We start from the raw sequence: 19,618 nt of genomic DNA on the forward strand, positions 1-19,618 counted from the left end.
CAAGCTAGTCAAAATGCATTTTTAAAAACGGAAAGTCTAAATGCAGTCCCCGAACCGAGGCTTGGCTGCGCACACCTGACGTGGATGAAACGATTCGTTTCATTTAAAGCTAAATAGACAAAACGCATCAGACAAAACGCATCAGACTTTTCCTTCTACCCAGATAAAAACTTTTCCTCTTCATCCCCATCCCTTTCTCTGTTACCCCCTTCCCCAACGCACGATCTCTGTTACCCCCTTCATCCCCATCCCCAACACATCTCTGTTACTCCCTTCAATACAAAAATCGTTCCCTTCTTGCAACCTCCTGAGTTCTATCCCCTTACTGAGCTTCGTTCCTCTCGGTCCTAGTGAGCCCTAATTTCATTCCCTTCGAGCAATCGTCCCCTTCCAACAGAGGTTTGTGCTCTCAAGGTGCAATCGTCCCCTTCTTGACTTTTTTTGTATTTTCTTGTTGACGATAAAAATGCACTATCTGTGTTGGGTTCTGTAATTTGAGGGATTATTTACATTTTTTCTTTTAATGCAATATTTGTTGGGTTATGAAATTTGAGGTATTGTATGTGTGTATTTTTATTTTTAATTTTTAATAATGAAGTTCTCTTCAATATATGTTTGGGTTCTGAAATATATGTTCATGAAGTTTTTTGTATTTTCCTGTTGACGATAAAAATGCACTCTGTGTTGGGTTCTGAAATGCACTCTGTGTTGGATAAAAATGCAGTTTGTGTTGGGTTCTGAAGTACAAGGTTCTGTGTTGGATAAAAATGCACTTTGTATTTGCACTCCATGTTGACGATAAAAATGTACTCTGTGTTGGATAAAAGTGCACTTTGTCTATGCACTCCCTGTTAACGATAAAAATGCACTCTGTGTTGGATAAAAATGCACTTTGTATTTGCATTTTTTCTTTTAATGCAATATTTGTTGGGTTATGAAATTTGAGGTATTGTATGTGTGTGTATTTTTATTTTTTATTTTTAATAATGAAGTTCTCTTCAATATCTGTTTGGGTTCTGAAATTGAAGTTACTTAAGTGTTGCTTCTTGAATTTCCTTTTGTTGCAATTGTGCCTCTATACTGTTTTAATATTTTTTAGATGCTGTTTATACTAAAAAACTTACATAAACATATATGGAATTTGTAAAACTTATTATGTTGAGGTTCTTGGTTGGTTACTCTATCTCATTTGTATTTAAGTGTTAACGAAGTGGCTATTTTAGAGTTGCAAATATGATGTTGAAGAGTCTACTCTTACTTCCGGAAACAAAGAGTGTTTACATCCACTGTTTTATTTCTATTGCCTTTTGATGCACTGTTTTACTTCTTTTTTTCTTGTCACTGAAAGCTAACCATTTTGATGTAGAAAAGGTCTATCTCGGTATGCTTTCTAAGGTCTTCTAGCTGAGCTATGCAAATTATGTACATCTTACATTTACATTTTACAAGGTCCTGGATCCTGTTTTACATTTTAAATTTCCTTTACATTTACTGTTATAATTTTCTGGATTGGTTGGTTGGTTGGTTGGTTGGCTGGTTGGTTGGGCAGATTATGTAGTCTTGGTTGTTTGGTTGGGCAGATTTTGCAGTCTTGGTTATTTGGTTGGGCAGATTTTGCAGTCTTGGTTATTTGGTTGGGCAGATTTTGTAGCATTGGTTGTATGGTTTGCATGTTGCAGCTAACATTGGATAAGGAGGTCATGTCTCAATCCCATTCATCATCTTCTTTGGGTGATCGGAAAAATGCTCCAATATGTTTATGTGGATCAACTGCACGTCTCAAAGTCTCCAACACTTCTAAAAATCCAAGAAGACCTTTTTTGACTTGTCCAAACTACAACAAGGAGGTCATCACTTACAACTTTTGTATGCTTTTTAATTCCTAGCATTTTCAATGGCTGATTTTTACAACTATTGATTGTTGCAGGGAAAGCCATACTGCAACTACTTTATATGGGCAGATTTTGTAGAAGGGAATGGAAGTCCACTTGCCCGCCCTAAAACAGAATTCCAACAAAAAGATGATGAACTCGAAAACAGAGAGATTGAAGTCACTAGGAGAGAGAATGAAGTCCAACATGCTTTAGCAGAGATCCATAAAGCGAATGAAGAGATCCATACAACAAAGGAAGAGATCCAAAAAGTAAAGGAGGACATCCAAAAAAAAGTGTTGGATCTTCTTAATGAACGGGAAGAGCTTCAAAGTCAAATGATAGAGATTAATCATGCACGCATGCTACTATGTGTGTATTGGGGACTTTCTATACTAATCTCATGTATTTTGCTACGATCAAGATCAATAGAAGATTAAATTTGTTAGGGACATTTTGTATGTTGTTAAGTTTGTTAGTGTTCCAGTTTAGCTAGACTGGTGACTTGTAAACATTCTGCAATATGATGCAGTCTTATCAACTTTGTAATATGCATTTTATTTTTCCAGCTGTACCAGACTTATGATCCCTTGAATATAACGTATTTTCCAGCAACTTTGTTCCTTCGTATTTTCCAGTCCTTCTTCATTAAACCATCAAAACAAGTACAAGGTTCTGTGTACTTTATAAATTCATCATCAAATACACAAACACTCATGCCGACCATGGATCTGGGACCACAAAAAATTACAAATACTAATAAGTATCAAATACAAACAACAACCACTCCTCCACTCATCCCGACCATGGATTTTGAATTACAAAAAATTACAAATACTAATAAGTATTAAATACAAACAACGACCACTCCTCCACTCATCCCGACCACAATGCCATCAGCAACCACAATATCCTCAACAAAATACCGGATAAAATGCCAATGCAACCATCAATTGTCAATAGATGTATGATGTTGAAGATCCACCTGTAACCAAATAAAATATACATAAAAATTAGAAATAAAACTCTTCAAAGTCAGGTAAACAATATATATTCAATACTGCATACATTTGTAAGGACACTTTGTTGTGTGCCAAGAAGTAAGACATCATCTGCTGTTGCTGCAACGCCGCTCATGTTGAGGACCTCATCTGTGGTTCCCGCAATGCCACTAATGTTCAGTACCTCAACTGTGGTTCCTGCGATGCCACTCATGTTCAAGACCTCAACTGTGGTTCCTACGATGCCACTCATGTTCAAGACCTCATCTGTGGTTTCCGCGACACCACTCATATTCATCACCACATCTGTGCTGCCATTCATGTTCAAGACCTCATCTGTGGCTGCAGCGCCACTCAAGACCTCATCCGGAAGTTTACTTGCCTACAATTCAACCATACATAATTATGCAATGTAGATTTAATTAACAACAGTGTATAAGAATTGTCAAAGAAATTATATACATTTTTCCTCTTCTTCTTAGCACCGGTTTCAGATTGTTTACGTTTAGGTTGTGGCTTTTTGATAACCTTCTCTATTGCCGGTGCCTTCCTCTTCGATGGAGGCCTCCCTTTACCTCTAACAATGCGAGGACTTAATACTTTTTTCGAACTTCCCATTTCAATATCCTCAACCTCAGTAGTAGTATCCGCAAGTAAATTTGGTGTCTTGCTTTTTGTGTAAATCGAATTCATTGTCTTCAACTTATGTGTCATATCCATTGAATTATCATCATCCCCGCAAGCATTTGTGGCGACTTCGAGGCATAACTTAACCAAATTAGCATACCTTATAGCAGATGGTTTACAACTCAAATCATCATAACTGCTTCGAATGAGAGCATATCTACGCTTAATGTCCTTCCTCCACCTGTCCATAATGTACTTTGAAGGCACCGACCGGACATCCTTTACTGAGAAAATAGCAAGAATGTGCCTACATAAAATGCCTCTCATCTGAAATAGTCCACACATACACTTTGCTTCACACTCCTCTTCATTAAAGTATGCCATATATGTAACTCTTTTAACGGACCCTTCAACTTGCAACTGGTCATTAACTTCATATGTCGAAATCGCCCCTTCTGTCTTGATAAGAATACAATAAGCATAAATAATCCCTATTACTTCAAACTGTACCTCCTTAAATTTTGAATTAGTATACAAATCTTGAAATTGCTTCTCCACAGGTAAATGGGTTATACATGGGATATTGCAGTTGAAAGAGTGGAAGTCCGCTGCCATCTCTGCCTCTCCTCTCTTCCTCAGTGCATTGTCAAATTGATCAACAAACTCTTTTAACGTGGTCCCCGAATGCACAAAACCATCAAAAAATGCATTTATGCTTTCACTCCTCTGAGTTGTGCTCATTCCAGCCCAAAATGTATCTTTTAGATATACAGGAATCCAATGCATTCTCTCACTATATAGACTTTGAAGCCATGCATTCTCGTGCAAATTGTACGCATCAACCATCGCCTCCCACGACTTCTCAAACTCATCAGAATTTTGGCAATCATATACACATTTCTGCAATGTATACTTCAAACCATCATTATATTTAGAATGGGAACCCAATTTCTCTGGTAGTTTTCGCATTATGTGCCATAAACAATACCGGTGTCGAGTTTTCGGAAAGACTATTGCTATGGCATTTTTCATAGCCCTGTCTTGGTCCATGATAATAGCGTTCGGAGCCTTCCCATCCATACATTTCAACCAAGTCTCAAATAACCAAACGAATGTATCAGTATCTTCGCTTGAAATCAAACCAGCTCCAAAAAGAATTGATTGTCCATGATGGTTAACACCGACAAAAGGAGCGAATGGCATGCCATATCTATTTGTTAGGTATGTTGTATCAAATGTCACAACATCCCCAAAATACCCATATGCTGCTCTACTACGTGCATCAGCCCAAAATACATTCTTCAATCTTCCATCATCATCTAAATCCATCGAGGAATAAAACCCATCATTCTTATACTGCATTCTCTCAAAATACTCACGAAGTGCATAAGCACCTCCTTTACCAAGCCTAAGGTGTCGGGCCTTGTCAATATAATTCCTCGCATCCTTCTCAACAAATGGAAGATTATCGTATCCACCTGCCTCGACAACCAATGAGTTGAAACTTTTAGCCATACTGATGCCTGCCTTGTCGTTGATATCTAGTTGTCTCTTTACAGAATCGTCAATAGCTCGATTACATCTAAAGAACCTCGCCTTTCGTGGACTTAACCCGTGGTTGTGTGCATTCTCAACTGTAGTTATACGCAACACCCCATCAAGCAAAATTGCATTAACCTTTGCCTTACAATCCGTCTTCGTTGTCGGGCGTGGTTTTGAAACATTGGCAGTACGATTCCTTGCCTTACCACCACGAGCACAACCAAGTGTTAAATATCTAACACTCCCATCGTCTTCCCTTTTACTTCTCTGGGTCATTACGCCAAACCCAGTCTGTTTTCCATATTGCTTATAGTAGTCTATAAGCTCATGCTCATTTTCAAATGACATCCCCGGCTTTGGCTCTATAACACTATCATCATCATTTCCATGACTGCTTGATGGTACTTCTTCAACCGGTACTTCCTCAACCATCGATGGTACTTCCTCTTCCATAGAATTATCAGCCTCCTGGATTATACCATAACACATAACAATACTCAAAAGAACTAATATTTAATAATAGTTCAAATAATTTTATACCTGTTGTTGTTCAATGAACTCGTCTCTCACATTTGAGCTATCTTGACAAGTACTGCTTTCAGAAGAAAATAATGATCGCCTAGTAGACGAGATGATGGGTTCTGTCATATCCTTAGGATTACTTGAACATCCCGGATAAAGAATTGGAGGAGCATAAGGGTAGGGAATTGGTGGTCTAAACGGTACTTCCGTTGGCTGCTGCAATTTACAATTAAAAATAAAAAATTTAGCCTTTTACAAAGTGGATTTAAACATATAAACTTTCTGATCATAAAGTTTATCACCTCATTTCGCCACGGATAAGGATCGGCATTTGGACGAGGAGCAAACGGTGGGAAATATGTAGGCAGCATCATCCCATGGTAACCATGCATGTAACCATATGCCGACCAATCTGGGTAAAATGGCCTTGGTATTTCCTGAAATAAAATCGAATAATTATTTACTACCAAATTATAAATCACACAAATAACATGGCTTTTGGATGGGAAAAGCATACTTGAGTGAATGCAGTAGTATTGGTAGGCCTTGTAGCACTGCTGGTAGGCCTTGTGTTTTCTTCCCCTTTCTCCATCGACTTATCCACCAAAATGGACCTACCTCTATGTAAACATTCAGCTAATTCAAGATCAGAAATTAATTTGACAATCCTTACACTTCTTTAATCATGTATAGTGATTGAAAAATTCACCTCTAGACCAACTATAACATGGAATGATTAATATCTCGGCTTGTACAGTGGGAAAAAGTGAAAAACAAGCTCATGGCATTAAAAAAAAAAAAATTAGATTATTAATAGCCCTGCATTAAGGAGTCTTGTTTGGAGCTCCTACAAGCTGCCTTGGCACCGAATTTTTTCTTATTTCACTCATACTATTCTCTCATAATATTTCTAAAGGAAACGAAAGTGCATATAGAGGTTTTGTGTCTTTTTCTTTATTGAGAAAAGAGAGAAAGTGGTTCAGTATTTGTCTTCTAAACCTTTTGACCCAGACCATGCAGCACCGATGGCAATGGAAATGATCACTGAGGTGTTTATTCAAACATCTTCTCTGCGTCTCATTTTTTCTTTTAATAATCCCTCATTACTGATCAAATAATTATCAAACATATGGGGATTATTCTAGACTAGATCAAATAAACATATATACCTGCAACTACTAGAGGTTCTCGATGTCGTTCACGTTTCTGAAGGAGATGGTAGGCCTCGTAAACACGAAACTGAAAACAGGTAAATGGGGGATGGTGTGTGAATGGTCTGGATTTCCACCATTGTAAAAAAAAAAAAAAAAATTAAATAAAAAAATTATTAATAAAGAGTGAGACCAGGGAACAACTACCTAAGATTGTCGTGGTGGTGTAGCAGATGATTTACAGCAACTCAATGCAGATAGATCTTCCGTTCGCTGGGGGGGCAGAGGTCTTTTTCTCGAAGTTACCGGCTGGGTGTTGGTGGAGTTGAGAAAAACACTGTGCCGGTGGTGGAGAAGATGAGCCCGACCCAGTTGGTGGAGATGACAAAAATATTTAGCTCGAGCGAAGTCGATGACAGCGGCAAAAACTTTCAGTTTTGAATTTCTCTTCTTAGTTCTTCGTTTAACACAGAAATCATTTATTTGGAGGGAGGTTAATTTGGTCATTCGGTTAAGCTGATATGGACAAAACGACAAAATGAGGAGTGCACGGGGACTGCATTCACGGACTGTACCTAGCACATCTCTTTTAAAAATAATTTATAAGATTTAAGCGTATAAATCTGGTATAAATCTTTAAAAATTACATTTTGTATAAATTACTTGTAAGCAATAGGCTTGAAAATGATAAAAAAAAAATAATAATAATAATAATAAATAAATAAATAATTTAAATTTTTAAAAAAAATAATTAAAAACAAAAAGCTTGAAAAGGTCAAATAAGGGTAAAGTGGACATTTCGCGCCACTGTAAAATGTGTCTTCATGCGCATGGGTACTTAAGCAAGGAAGGTACTCACTTCAGAGCAGAGGACACGAGTTTGAACGAGACGCAAAGCCATGTCGCCGGGCAGGTATCCTCATCCAAGACCACTCGGCTCGACACTTTGCTCCAACGTCCTCTGCATTCTGTTGCTGTTCTTCTCGATTGTAATCTCTTGCCGTGCTGTCAATCCATCTCATTCTCTGCCCCAGGGCCAGGACCCCCCTTGCCTCGCCTTTTCACCAACTTTCACAAATATGGTAACTCTCCCTTCCCACCGAGTCACCGACCGGCCCCCTCTCTATCTCTACCATCAATCTGCACTAATTTTTGCTAATTGCGTATTCATGAGGAAATCGTTGACACAAGATACCAAAAGTCAACGTTCTCTCTCTCTCATCGGCATGCAAATGTGTTCTTGATTTCTAGTTTTCTACGCTTGTTGCCCTCTGAAATTTGAGATGGATTTCGTTTTAATTCCAGTGGCCATATTCTTTTTATGGTTCTATAGAGTTCAGTATTACAACTAGTATGCTTGCCCTTTTCTTATAATTTTGTATGTAAAATCTGTACTTTACATGCCATCCATGTGTATTTTGTGCAGAAACTTCCGTTTTGTGTGTAAACAGAGGAAATGTAGGAAGAAAGAAATGACTATTGAATGAATAAAAGTTACTCTTCACTTAAAAGACTTCATTTGAAAAATGAGGTCCAATAAGTTTTAACTTTATCAAAGGCCCCGAAAATTGTTTGCCAAAAAAGAAAAGGTTGGAGAAAGGGAAAACAGGTCGATCTCATAACTGAGAAACATGATTGATTTTTTTTTTCCCCCCAACATTTTAACAAATAAACGATTTTTCAGTAGGAATTGTTGAATCCTACGTCTTCCTTCACGACATCTTCTTGCTCTTTCTACTTTATGAAGACGATATATCTCTAAATAATGTCCTGAAAGGACTTTGATTTTCAAAGATGTGTCACTATAATTTAGAACTTATAACTTACTGTGGAGATGGGAATTCATGATACCATCTCTAGATTTTTCTGCCCTTTCAGTTTTTTTTTTTTTTTTATATATATATAAAATATGTATTTTTGCGCCCTAAACATATGTAAAACAGGTGAAAACCTAAAAAAAAATTATGGAAAATGTTGTGTCAGAAAGTTCAGGTTCATTCAGATAGCTTTAATATCACGTAATACGTACTGAATGCTTATACAAAGTACAGCTTCTCTATTTTATCACGTTTCTGGGCGTTTATCTTGTGTTTTATGATCAGGACAGTAAGAACAACAGCAAAAGTTCGGAGAAGATTAGTGAAGTTGCATCCCTTAGATGTGCATTTGATTTATTTGATGCCAACTTCTTCAACGGTGAAAAGGTGACCTCGTATAACTTGAAATTCAATTGTTTTGTCGTTGCATTATATATTTCATCATTCCATGTTGTGAGGGTATTAGTTAGCCCTCAGAAAATTATGCAATGTTTCTATCTATTTAGATTCGAGAGGTTGCCAAGGGTGCCAAAGAGTTTAATATCCCTATAATCAGAGCCAATCGGAAATTAGTTGCTTCTGTTAATGGAGGACTGAATAATCCATCTTATTTGGTGTTCAATCCCGAGTGGGGCAGCGAAAAACCACAAAGCATAGACAAAAGGTTTAGTTATCCATCTGTTTCTGGCACTAAGAGACCAGAAAGTGAAGAAGATATTGCCTTCATGAGTGTAAGTCTGTTCACTGTGGTGCCTCTCTCTCTCTCTCTCTCTCTCTCTCTCTCTCTCTCTCTCTCTCTCTCTCTCTCTCTCTCTCCTTAGTTTCCTTCGTCTCTCATCCTGTTCCTTCATCAGTTCAGCTTGACTCATTTATAATTCTTTGTTTGTACCGGTCATTAGGTTCTTGAATTAGGGGACCTGATTAAAACAAAACAAATTACTTCAGAGGAGCTTACTAATATTTTTTTGCGGAGGTTGAAAAGGTAGTAGTGAGCAGAAAAAACGCCCCAATAAAATACGTTTTTCATCAACCATTTAAAAACTGTCTGATATGCATTGTGAAAAATAACAACAGGTACTATCATGTTCTTGAAGCCGTGGTCTCCTATACTGAAGAACTTGCTTATAAGCAAGCAAGGGAAGCTGATGCTTTGCTTGCCCAAGGGATGTATCTGGGTACATCTCTTTTCAATTAGTACGATAATTCTCCAGAGTAGCAGTAAAAAATCCCAGTGTTTTAAAATTTTGGAGTAATTTCATTGGATAATTCTAAATATAAATGTGGAGGCACAATGCAGTGCCTCTTTTCTAGTTACTTTTAGACCAAAATGCAATAACCATAGATGCTGCTTGTGATATTGCAGAGAAGGCAGGATCTTTCATGGATCTATTGTTTTTTGTTTCTATTTTTATATTTGGTAAGATGTTCCTATGTTAAAAATGTTGGGGTGTTCTCGTAGGCCCTCTCCATGGAATTCCTTATGGATTGAAGGATATAATTTCAGTGCCCAAATATAAAACAACATGGGGTTCAAAAACTTTCAAAGATCAAGTTCTTGACATTGAAGCTTGGGTATACAAGAGGTGTAAAGCATGTTTGAGTCTCTGAATTTGTAACCGAGAAGTATGTCATAAATGGTATTTTGCTTGCTAAGCTGGTGACTATGCTCAATATAGGTTGAAGGCTGCTGGGGCAGTTCTTGTTGCAAAGCTTGTTTCTGGATCTCTAGCATATGATGACATCTGGTATGGCGGTAGGACAAGGAACCCATGGAACATTGAGGAGTTTTCAACGGGTTCATCAGCTGGTCCTGCTGCATGCACCTCAGCTGGTATTTTCAAACTTTGAGCTTGGCAACATTTTCCATTTCTTTTATTTTTTTCCAACGAATTTTCTTTTTGGGGTCCACTTGGCTCAACAACTCCATATGGTGCTTTTCATCGGTACAAGTGGTTTGTGTATATGTATAGGAAACTTTCACTTCTATGCCAGTGTTTTCCTCATTACTATTTGCTTGAACCCTTGTCATAGATTTTTTTTAAAGGAGGGGAAAAAAGGGAAGTTGAAGTTAGCATTGCTTGAACTGAAAATTTACTTGTTTCATCACAGGTATGGTTCCATTTGCAATTGGTTCTGAAACAGCTGGCTCTATCACTTATCCTGCTGCTCGTTGTGGTGTGACGGCATTGCGCCCAACATTTGGCACTGTTGGCCGAACTGGTGTAATGAGCATATCTGAAAGTTTGGTACTACCTCAATCTGCTTTTTGGATCTTTTTTTTTCTTGGCAGGGCTGCAGTTATGGATTAAATTTATGTATCATCTGTTTACCAGGACAAGCTTGGCCCATTTTGTAGAAGTGCCACAGATTGTACTGTTATTCTGGATGCTATTCGGGGTAGGGATCCAGATGATCCCTCATCAAGAGACAGTCCCCTCGATGACCCATTCTTGGTTGACATCACAAAGCTCACAGTGGGATATCTTGACGATGCTGAGGAGGAGGTTAGTAGTCCTGATTGTTTTACCGTTTGAGGGTTGACACCACATGATACTGACAATACTTATGTATGCTATTGCACTGTTTTTTCATAGGAAAAAAATTAAAAAAAGACTCTTCAAAGGATTGCTATAATGAATTTTCTTGATATGGATACCAGGTTGTTCACATTCTTGCAACAAAGGGTGTTAATATGATTCCCTTTAAACTGAATTATACGGTTGAGTCTGTCCAAGGGATCCTGAATTTTACAATGGATGTTGATATGCTGGCTCATTTTGATGAGTGGCAGCGCTCGGGGCAGGATGATGATTATGAATCTCATGATCAATGGCCTACTGAGCTACAGCGTGCGCGCATGATTCCAGCAGTAGATTTCATCCAGGTCCGTACTATTTAGAAGAATTGGAGATTATAGTTTTGATATGGCTGTAGTAATTGAATGAGTTTTATGTTCTTTAGTTCTTATGCTAATCAGTAGTTCAACAATACATTTCAGCTCTCTACCATAGTAGTTCAGGGAGCTTTGCAGGTTGCCTATCTAATTGCAGAGGATTTGTAGTCTTTAATCCAACAAACTGAATCACCTCATCTACGAATCTCAAATTTTAAATATCCTTCCATGTTTCAGTAGTTTCCTTTTGATGTAAGATTTTCTATCAGAAGTTGTTGGTCAACTTCCTGGCAAATAATCATCAGGTTCCAGGCAACCAACCTACCAGTAGGCATCATCAGTGGCTTTATACAATTGCATCTGATGGCAGGAGATTATGGTTGTGTTTGAGCTCTTTAAATGTGAGTGTGATCAACCACTGCACGATATGTTATAGGTCTTCAATCTTCCTGCAGGGCTGTCATGGACATATTTAGAACGCATGTCCATTTGAACTACTGACCTTTAACTTACTGAGGTTCTCAAGATGTTGCCCTTGAGATGTTGAGGGAAGAGTAGCTCATCGGTCTTTGCAAGTGTTCAGCTTTTAGTATAATAAGGTTGAATCGCAATGCATTAGAGTTGGGGGAATTATCAGTTATCAGTTTATCAAAGCCAGATAGATTTTGCTTGATCTAAGCATGCAGTATATACTAGAACTGGACTCATTTTCGCTATTTTAAGTTTCATGCTTTCAATATTTGTCCGCAGGCACAAAGAGCACGGGGAAAGTTAACCCGGGAAGTGAAAGAAAGTTTTGAAGTTGATGCATTCATTGGCAATGCAACTGACTGGGAGAAAGTTTGCATGGGAAATCTCGTGGGTATGCCTGTAATTGTTGTTCCTACTGGATTTACCAATATATCAAATCCACCTCATGGTGGCAGCCGACGAAGAACCACTGTGACCACCGGCATCTATGCACCTCCTCATCGTGACCATATTGTAAGCACGATCCATAATTGTTTTTCTCCTTTAATGATTGATCCATAATTGTGGACAGTTTCTTGGGTTCCAGATCTTCAATTTCTGGTAAGCCCTTCAGTATATTTGAGGAACGATTCTTTCCCCGGGACCACTAGATCGACTGCTCTCATAGAATGCTTTTTATATCTGGCCATATCTGATGAACTTAGCAACAAGTCAACTATTAATTCCTAGAAGCAGGGATGTTTGATCTAATTCGTAGGTAGTGGTTTTCATAATTATGAACAACGGCCTAGAACCAAGCTGATCGATGTTTTGATGACCTTGCAGGCTCTAGCTCTGGCAATGGCATACCAATCAGCAACTGATCACCATAAACAATGCCCGCCTATTGATGATCTTGGCCCCAACGACTCAATTCCAAACCCACCCACGGTTATCTACCCCACCAGGCTATTGCATCATTGAAGGCATCTCACCTGCTACTCCAGTACTTATGATGATGTTTCTGATAGGAGCCTCGCCATTGGTGTGGTGGTAGATCCAGTCTGTTTTCCAAAAGGGGTACCATATTGGAAAGTGATAAGGTGTGCGCACCGGATTGTTTATTTGTATGGCCATTGGCCATAATTATATATAAAGGGACCACAAGATTATGGAAGTAATTAACAAGGACAAGGTGTTGTATGGCCATTGGCCATAATCATATATAAAGGGCAACAAGATTATCGAGGTAATTAACAAGGACAAGGTGGTCAATATACCCAAGTTAAGCTTGCTCAACTTTAGAGCAATGTTACCTTACGACGTCATCTCGATCACAGGTACTCATGTACATTTTGTATAAGACATCAAAGGCACAGTCTAGGGATGATAAAAGCAACATTTCTCAAATTTTATTGAATCTGGCAGTAGAGAGATGGATTCATTTTACAGGTTCACAAGAGCTGCACCAAACGTGTAGAACTCAACGTACGAAACACAATAATTTGCATAAAAAGACAAGAAGTGAATATAACCAGAACAAAAGTCATCAGGAAAACAACAATATGTGTTACTTTTTGGCACATTCGAGGGGTCACACAGACAGAGAGTAGTTGTCCAGAGCGTTAAGCCCCAACGGGTAAAAATCTCGCATGAAAAAAAAAAGTGGAGATGGAAGAAATAGTTTGCTATATATAAACACAACCCCTGAAAATTCCCGTAAACAACAACTGATAGTGAGAGAAACTCCCCCATCTCTCTAGAGAACAAAAACAAAAACCTCCGAAGAGGGAGGCGGGAGCCTCGGCTCCTCCCTCCCTCCCTCCCTTGATTATTTTCTTTTTGTTTTCTTTTGTAGGTTGTGTGTGGTTAGGTTCTTAAAATAAGGCTTTTGGAGGTTGTTTTGGTGGCTTAAGGGCTCAAGGATCCATCTCTGCTTCGGAAACCAGCTCTGTTCTCATGGAGCTGTGTTCGTCCTGAGCAGTCCCTCGTGCATCACAAGCCGTCACGAGCCTTGGGCGACCTCACGGGGATATAGTGCACGAAGGTAGGCGATGTAGTCGGCTGGTTGAGGAGCGAAACAGATCTCGGACTCAGTCCGCGGAACCAAACTTCAGAGCTGAAGGGGCTCTGTTTTCAGCTAGGAAAACAGAGATAACCGAGCTGGGGTACTGGCTGCTTCGGTGATGCAAAGTTCTAGGTTGCAGCAGAAGTAGAGGAGCAGGAGATAGTGGGGTGCAGACTGGGTTGCAGCGGACTGGGTTGCAGAAAACGGAGAGGCTAGCTCACGTATACGAGTCGCATGCAGAGCAGATTGGTGGAGTCAAACCGAGGGGCTACCAAAACAAGACAAGCCACCTGCACAATGGTCAAACGAGCATGCACGTCGACTGGAAGGGATGGCCTTTATTGTGCAATGGCGAGGAAAGAAGACGCGAGAGGAAAAAAGGAAGAAGAAGGCGGCGGCGGCTCAAAGTTTACGATGAAGCCCTAAGAGGGGAGTTCCATTTGTATGGGCTGGGCCTTTTTTGGTTTCGACTGGGCCACTGTTTTTGACAGCCAATATGTTTTTTGTGTTTGTTTTTTATGTATTTGCAGGACTGTTGTTTTTTAGTTTATTGTTAAAATAAAATATGTAGGCTATTGGACTTGATGTCCATAGCAGTAGAGTCTCGCTCCTCTTTTGGAGGAAGGTGGGTGTTTGTCCTACTCCTCTTTTGGAGGAAGGTAGGTGTTGGTACTCTTCCTCCTTGGGAGGAGAGAGTGTGGTTGTACCTCTCTTCTTCGGAAGAAAGGTTGTTTTAGCTCTGTTTTGACAGAGCGCTTTCTCTTTTGGCAGTTGTCAAGAGAGAGGGTGTAGAAGTTTAGACAATGTCCGTCACAAAAAAATTTGTTGGCGGGAAAGCTCCTGAGCTGTTGCGTTAGTTGATTTATAGTCAGGTTCTCCTGTACTGATAAGTCACAGTGGTAACTTCATTTATGAATGAATGCTATGAAGCATATTCCCATAAAAAAAAAAAACACAATCCCGTATTAATCTGTGTATTAATATTGATTAATTTATACTTAAAATTTAAATTAATATTATTTTTAATAAAATTTACTTTTTAACTAATTACATTATATTAATATATAGATTTGTGCATAATTATACTTGTAACTATATTTTTCCTGAAAGAAAAGGCAAACGAAGATGGGATCATTCACTAAGCATAGGCATGGCATTGGCGTGTGAACAAAAATAAGAAAAGCCGAGCAAATCAAAATCATCTCGCGTATATTTTCAGTCCATTTTCGCTAAAATGTACACATTCACAATCAAAAGACAAAAACCACTTACAAATAACAATATTAATTAACAAATATCTCAAAATCCCATATAACCCATCAAAACTACATCAACGTTTCCAACCGATAATTACACCACCAACATTTAAGAAAAACAAAACAGTCTCTGTCTGTTCCCTTTTTTCTTGAAACCAATATCAAAAGGTCGTTGAATTTGGACCGTTCATGTTCCTCCCGCCGCCAACTCTATAGCGATTCCGACTAACTCCACTACTGGAGTCTAAAACCCCCTCCCAGGGCTTCGCCGTCGCCGCCTCCTCCTCCTCCTCCCTCCCTCTCATCATCTGCAATATCCTCTTCGCCTTCTCTCTCGCCCTCTCGCTCCCTCTCTCCTCTATCTCCCTCAGCACCTCCCCCGCTCTTGCATCCTTCGCCAACCCCCTGAACCTCATGCTCCCCTGACTCAGTGCCCACAAAGCCGCCACGCAGTTCTCCCGTGTAGCTTCCGATTCCACCTCCCCCTTCCTCAGCAATCCCACGAAGCACTCCACTGCATTCGCGTCCAGCATTACCGACTTCCCCTCCGTGCATAGCGCCAGATTGCATAATATCAACAGCACCCGGCTAGCTAAGTTCCTGTCCTTCGTCATTGCCAGCAGGGTCGGCACGGATCCGAGCTTCACGAGCTTGACCCTGTTACTCTGTACCAGCGTCAGATGGTACAGAGCCAGGGCCGAATCGTTCCGAGTCCGCTCGCTATCGGACCTCAGCGAGTGCAATAAAGGCGCTAAAGCCCCCAACACTCCGATTGCCATCTGGTTCTCGTCCTCTATCGCTAAGCTAAAGAGCGCACCGGCCGCGTGCTCCTGCGATTCACTGGTTCCGTCCATCAACGCTTCGATTAGAAGGGGGACGAATCCTGACCTTACGATCTGCACCTTGTTGCGATTATCCAGAGAGAGATTCACCAACAAAGCGATGGCGTTGGTTTGTACGGTGGCGTACTTGGATGATATAAGTGTTCGGACGGCTGAGAGTATCCGAGGGGTACAGAGAGGAACCCTGAGATCTTCTCTGGTCCTCGTGAGCTTTCTCAGCGAAATAACTGCTTCTTCTTGTTCGAACACCTCGGTACTCTTCAGCTTCGCGAGAAATTGTTCCTCTTCGGGAGTCAGAGAGTGAGGGTTTAGGGTTTGAGTTAGGGTTTCGTTCTCGACGATTTCAGAGGAAGGAGGGGAGGACGAGTAGCAAGAAGGCCGAGTCGTAAGTGGCAAAGGAGTGGCCGGACTCCCCGCGATTACAACCGATTCCTCCGACGAGCTCGAGTAGAAGTGGTTGACTCGGTGACCCAACTCAGTCGCCGCGTGGGAGAAAATCACCGGCGGGTTATCCACCACACCCCTCAACAACTCCCGCTCAGAAACCCTAATCTTGGGCCCCGAATTCCTATCCGCCGCCATCTCCGACCGGACAAGTTGCTCTACTGTGCGATAATCCGGTGCGCGAGGGTAATCCGTACCCGAACTCTCGCACCAGTTGAGGATCGTGGATTTGATGGCCAAATTCGATATCACGGTAGTGAAATCTGGTCTGGACCCATCCTCGAGCTTGGGCGAATACCCAAGGTCCCGGCAGACTTGTACGGAGATGCGCTCGAAGGTTTGACCGGAAGAGACGACGACAGGGTCGGACATCAAGGAGCGGGAAATGGGGCAGATGAATTCCTTGTTGGGTTGCTTGGACTCCATCTTAGAGTTAGAGCTAGAGCTGGAGCTATAACGATGGAATGAGATTTTCCACCTGTGTTTCCCATTACCGCCCATTTAGAGCTCGATCTCCCGTTTAGATTGTGCGAAAGAGAGTGTAAAATCTGTGGATTAGAGGTATATTATAGAGATTGGAGGGTGAAGAACACGGGGCTGTATGGGTTTGGTGGAGAGAGGGGATGAGGAATTCTGGGTACGATGCGTGTGGGGTCGAAGTCGAAGGGGATGCATGTTGATGATGCTTGGCGAGGCATGGACTTTTCTGGGTTTGAGGACAGTGCATCGGATTGAGATTAGACCGAGCTGTCGAGTGTGAGAGATTAGACTTCGGTTGTGGCTGATGTTTTAGGGTTTAGAATCTTTAGATTACTTCTTCTATTTTCATAGTTTTCTTAATTTTTTATTAAGGTAGTTATAGGATTACTATCCTATTAATTCTCTTCTACTATTTAAGATTATTTTAAGTTTATTTATTTTTTATTTTATTTTCTTTAAGTATTTTTTTTTAACATTCTTAATTACTAAAAAAAAGTAAAAAATTATATAACTTTATTAATATTCACTTTTTTAATTATTAAGTAAAATAAAAAATTAAAAAAAAAACCAAATACAAAAAGAGTAGTGGAGTTGTAGTAGACTGTATTTAAAATATTTTTTGCATTATCTAGTTTAAATACAGTCTATAAATCCATTCCATCTTATTAATCTAGTTTGTTTTCATAATTATTATCATCTCATCTTATCTAATTATTACAATTTTTTCAAATTTTTACACAAAATAAAATAAATAATTTAATTTTTTCAAATCTCAAAATAAAAATAATATTAAAAAATTATACTTTAATAATATTTTATATAATTTTTAACTCTTATTTTAACTGATCTCATCTTATTTGCAAAACCAAATGACTATATTGACAATGATATGTCTTTGACAAATATTTCTTTTTTAGTTTTTCCCTCATGAATATGAGAGGGATTGGTTTTAAATTAAACTAACTTTTTTAATTTCCTCTAAAATGCATGAACGTTAAAATTAGAATATATAAATATGACCATTAATTAGAAAAGTAGATTAAAATTAAAGAAGTAATATTTTAATGAATATAATGTGGGATGCATTCCAAATGGCTTAGATAAAAATAGAAAATGTGATCTCTTTAACTAAAACACCACATTAGCATCAATTATGACAGTCACTTTATAACGACCCTCAAAGATTTAGGTCGTGGTTAGGCAAGGGGACTCTCTACTTCCCGTCTCTCCACCAAGTGTGACGGTTGACGACTCTTTATTTTATGAAAAATTGGTACTTTTTGTATTTAGAATATAATTTTCTTAATGTTAATTAGTATATTTGAAATGTTATAAATTGTATTTTTACAAGGGGCATGCCTAATCGATTGCCATGTTTAAAGATTGACATGAAAACAAAATCTTTATGGAATAGAAAACATAATTAAAAGGTACATGAAGTGATTAAGTCCAAGAAAAGTCACATGAAACGGTATAATATCTTACCCTTGTAAAAGTGCAAAACTCAAAAGAACAAATGATCAGTAGTTGAGAAAGAAATTTAATATAAAAAGAAAAAAAAGAAGAAAGGTATTTATTCTTTTTTTGTTTTAGTTATGTATGCGTGCTCGCGAATATCAACTTAAAGTGTGTTTAAAGGTTCAACTTATCTTTCAGCTCAAAGGTTCATAGGATATCTCCTTGCTTGTGGAATCCAAAGATCAGTTCTCTTCTCAGGAAAGTGGGGGAAAAGAAAAGTTAAAGCTTTTATTCATTTCAAAGTTGAAAATAAAAAAGAAAGAATCCTTCCTTTCCAATGCAGTGAAGGTATATTCTCTCCTTACAATATTATAACTAAAAAATATTCATTCATTCATAAAATTAAAAATAAAATAAAATACAAATAAAATCTAACAAAATTAAACTCATAAATTGATTTAATTTGATATATTATATTAAATTGTAAAGTTTTTTTTTTTTACTGTAAAATAGATTGGAGATACTATATCAAATTATCGTATTAATTTATGAATTTACTTTTGTGAGATTTTTGTTAATGTCGTGTTTAGCAACTTGAGTAACTTCATAGAAGCTCAACCCAATAACCTGCAACTAAGAATAAATGAGAGTTCCAGGATGGTGAGAGACAACTCTGATACTAAAGTCAATGTATGGTTTTTTGTATGGGCTATGGAGAATAAAGTGTAACTATGAAGGAGAAGAAAAAGAGACCCCTCCTCAGTGAGGGAGGGGATATTTATACTTGGCCCGAACCTCGCCAACGAGGAAGATCGTGGGGTGTCAGTCTGTACTCAAGTCAGGCCCTACTGGCAGCCCTCCTGCCAGGCAACAATGTGGTAGGGAATAATCATGGTGACCACTGACGCTCCATGAAACATGTTGTAACGTGCCTACCCCCAATAGACATTAAATGTGGTGTGGCTCCCTCATTCATGATGTATTTGTCTCTGTATCCCATTTAATATAGTGTGCCCTCAATTAGGTGTACTTATTCCTGAACATGCTCAGTCGTCGGGACTCTGGGGCAGGGACTACTCTTGTCTATGCTTGTAGAGACTTGTCGGCCAATAAAAGTGTCAGTTGATTCCCGATCGCCATGTGCTATCCTGCTATTGGGCTTCCTAGGTCGACTTGGCTCAGTCCATTCCTTGTTC

The 19,618-nt window shown here is 39.0% G+C and overlaps 3 protein-coding genes across 4 annotated transcripts; 1 reads left to right on the top strand and 2 right to left on the bottom strand.

Annotated features, from left to right (window-relative positions):
• Window positions 1–2,820: 2,820 nt before the first annotated feature.
• LOC122282142 (protein FAR1-RELATED SEQUENCE 5-like) lies at window positions 2,821–6,155 on the bottom strand. The gene is made up of 7 exons (XM_043094100.1): window positions 6,081–6,155; window positions 5,866–6,000; window positions 5,582–5,779; window positions 4,758–5,509; window positions 3,335–4,709; window positions 2,940–3,254; window positions 2,821–2,856 (listed from the first exon to the last, which is right to left on the bottom strand). Exons 1-7 carry the CDS (start codon window positions 6,153–6,155, stop codon window positions 2,821–2,823), a joined length of 2,886 nt encoding a protein of 961 aa, XP_042950034.1.
• A 1,409-nt stretch (window positions 6,156–7,564) lies between these two features.
• LOC122281698 (putative amidase AmiD) lies at window positions 7,565–14,832 on the top strand. 2 transcript variants are annotated; one of them, XM_043093433.1, is made up of 14 exons: window positions 7,565–7,796; window positions 8,817–8,918; window positions 9,038–9,262; window positions 9,431–9,513; window positions 9,606–9,706; window positions 9,991–10,114; window positions 10,208–10,362; window positions 10,641–10,777; window positions 10,865–11,035; window positions 11,191–11,415; window positions 11,530–11,562; window positions 11,730–11,825; window positions 12,175–12,408; window positions 12,721–14,832. In XM_043093433.1, exons 1-14 carry the CDS (start codon window positions 7,614–7,616, stop codon window positions 12,856–12,858), a joined length of 2,007 nt encoding a protein of 668 aa, XP_042949367.1. In that variant the 5' UTR covers window positions 7,565–7,613; the 3' UTR covers window positions 12,859–14,832. The 2 variants fall into 2 exon arrangements, with proteins under 2 accessions (XP_042949367.1, XP_042949368.1); XM_043093434.1 differs by lacking the exons at window positions 11,530–11,562; window positions 11,730–11,825 and having other exon boundaries at window positions 7,566–7,796; window positions 12,721–14,487.
• Window positions 14,833–15,132: 300 nt separating this feature from the next.
• LOC122281774 (U-box domain-containing protein 38-like) lies at window positions 15,133–17,283 on the bottom strand. The gene has a single exon (XM_043093541.1). The coding sequence runs from the start codon at window positions 16,983–16,985 to the stop codon at window positions 15,360–15,362; it is 1,626 nt and encodes a 541-aa protein (XP_042949475.1). The 5' UTR covers window positions 16,986–17,283; the 3' UTR covers window positions 15,133–15,359.
• Between the last annotated feature and the right edge of the window lie 2,335 nt (window positions 17,284–19,618).

This window comes from Carya illinoinensis, chromosome 11 (genome assembly GCF_018687715.1).
Source record: "Carya illinoinensis cultivar Pawnee chromosome 11, C.illinoinensisPawnee_v1, whole genome shotgun sequence".
Lineage (NCBI taxonomy): Eukaryota > Viridiplantae > Streptophyta > Magnoliopsida > Fagales > Juglandaceae > Carya > Carya illinoinensis.

Coding starts and splice junctions, on each gene's coding strand:
- LOC122282142 (XM_043094100.1), bottom strand. CDS start 6,155: ATGGAGAAAGGGGAAGAAAACACAAGGCCTACCAGCAGTGCTACAAGG. Junction 4,710..4,757: donor CGTAGTAGAGCAGCATATGG/GTATTTTGGGGA, acceptor CCTAACAAATAG/ATATGGCATGCCATTCGCTC. Junction 2,857..2,939: donor AACAAAGTGTCCTTACAAAT/GTATGCAGTATT, acceptor ATTTGGTTACAG/GTGGATCTTCAACATCATAC.
- LOC122281698 (XM_043093433.1), top strand. CDS start 7,614: ATGTCGCCGGGCAGGTATCCTCATCCAAGACCACTCGGCTCGACACTT. Junction 9,707..9,990: donor TGCCCAAGGGATGTATCTGG/GTACATCTCTTT, acceptor GTGTTCTCGTAG/GCCCTCTCCATGGAATTCCT. Junction 10,115..10,207: donor GAAGCTTGGGTATACAAGAG/GTGTAAAGCATG, acceptor TGCTCAATATAG/GTTGAAGGCTGCTGGGGCAG.
- LOC122281774 (XM_043093541.1), bottom strand. CDS start 16,985: ATGGGCGGTAATGGGAAACACAGGTGGAAAATCTCATTCCATCGTTAT.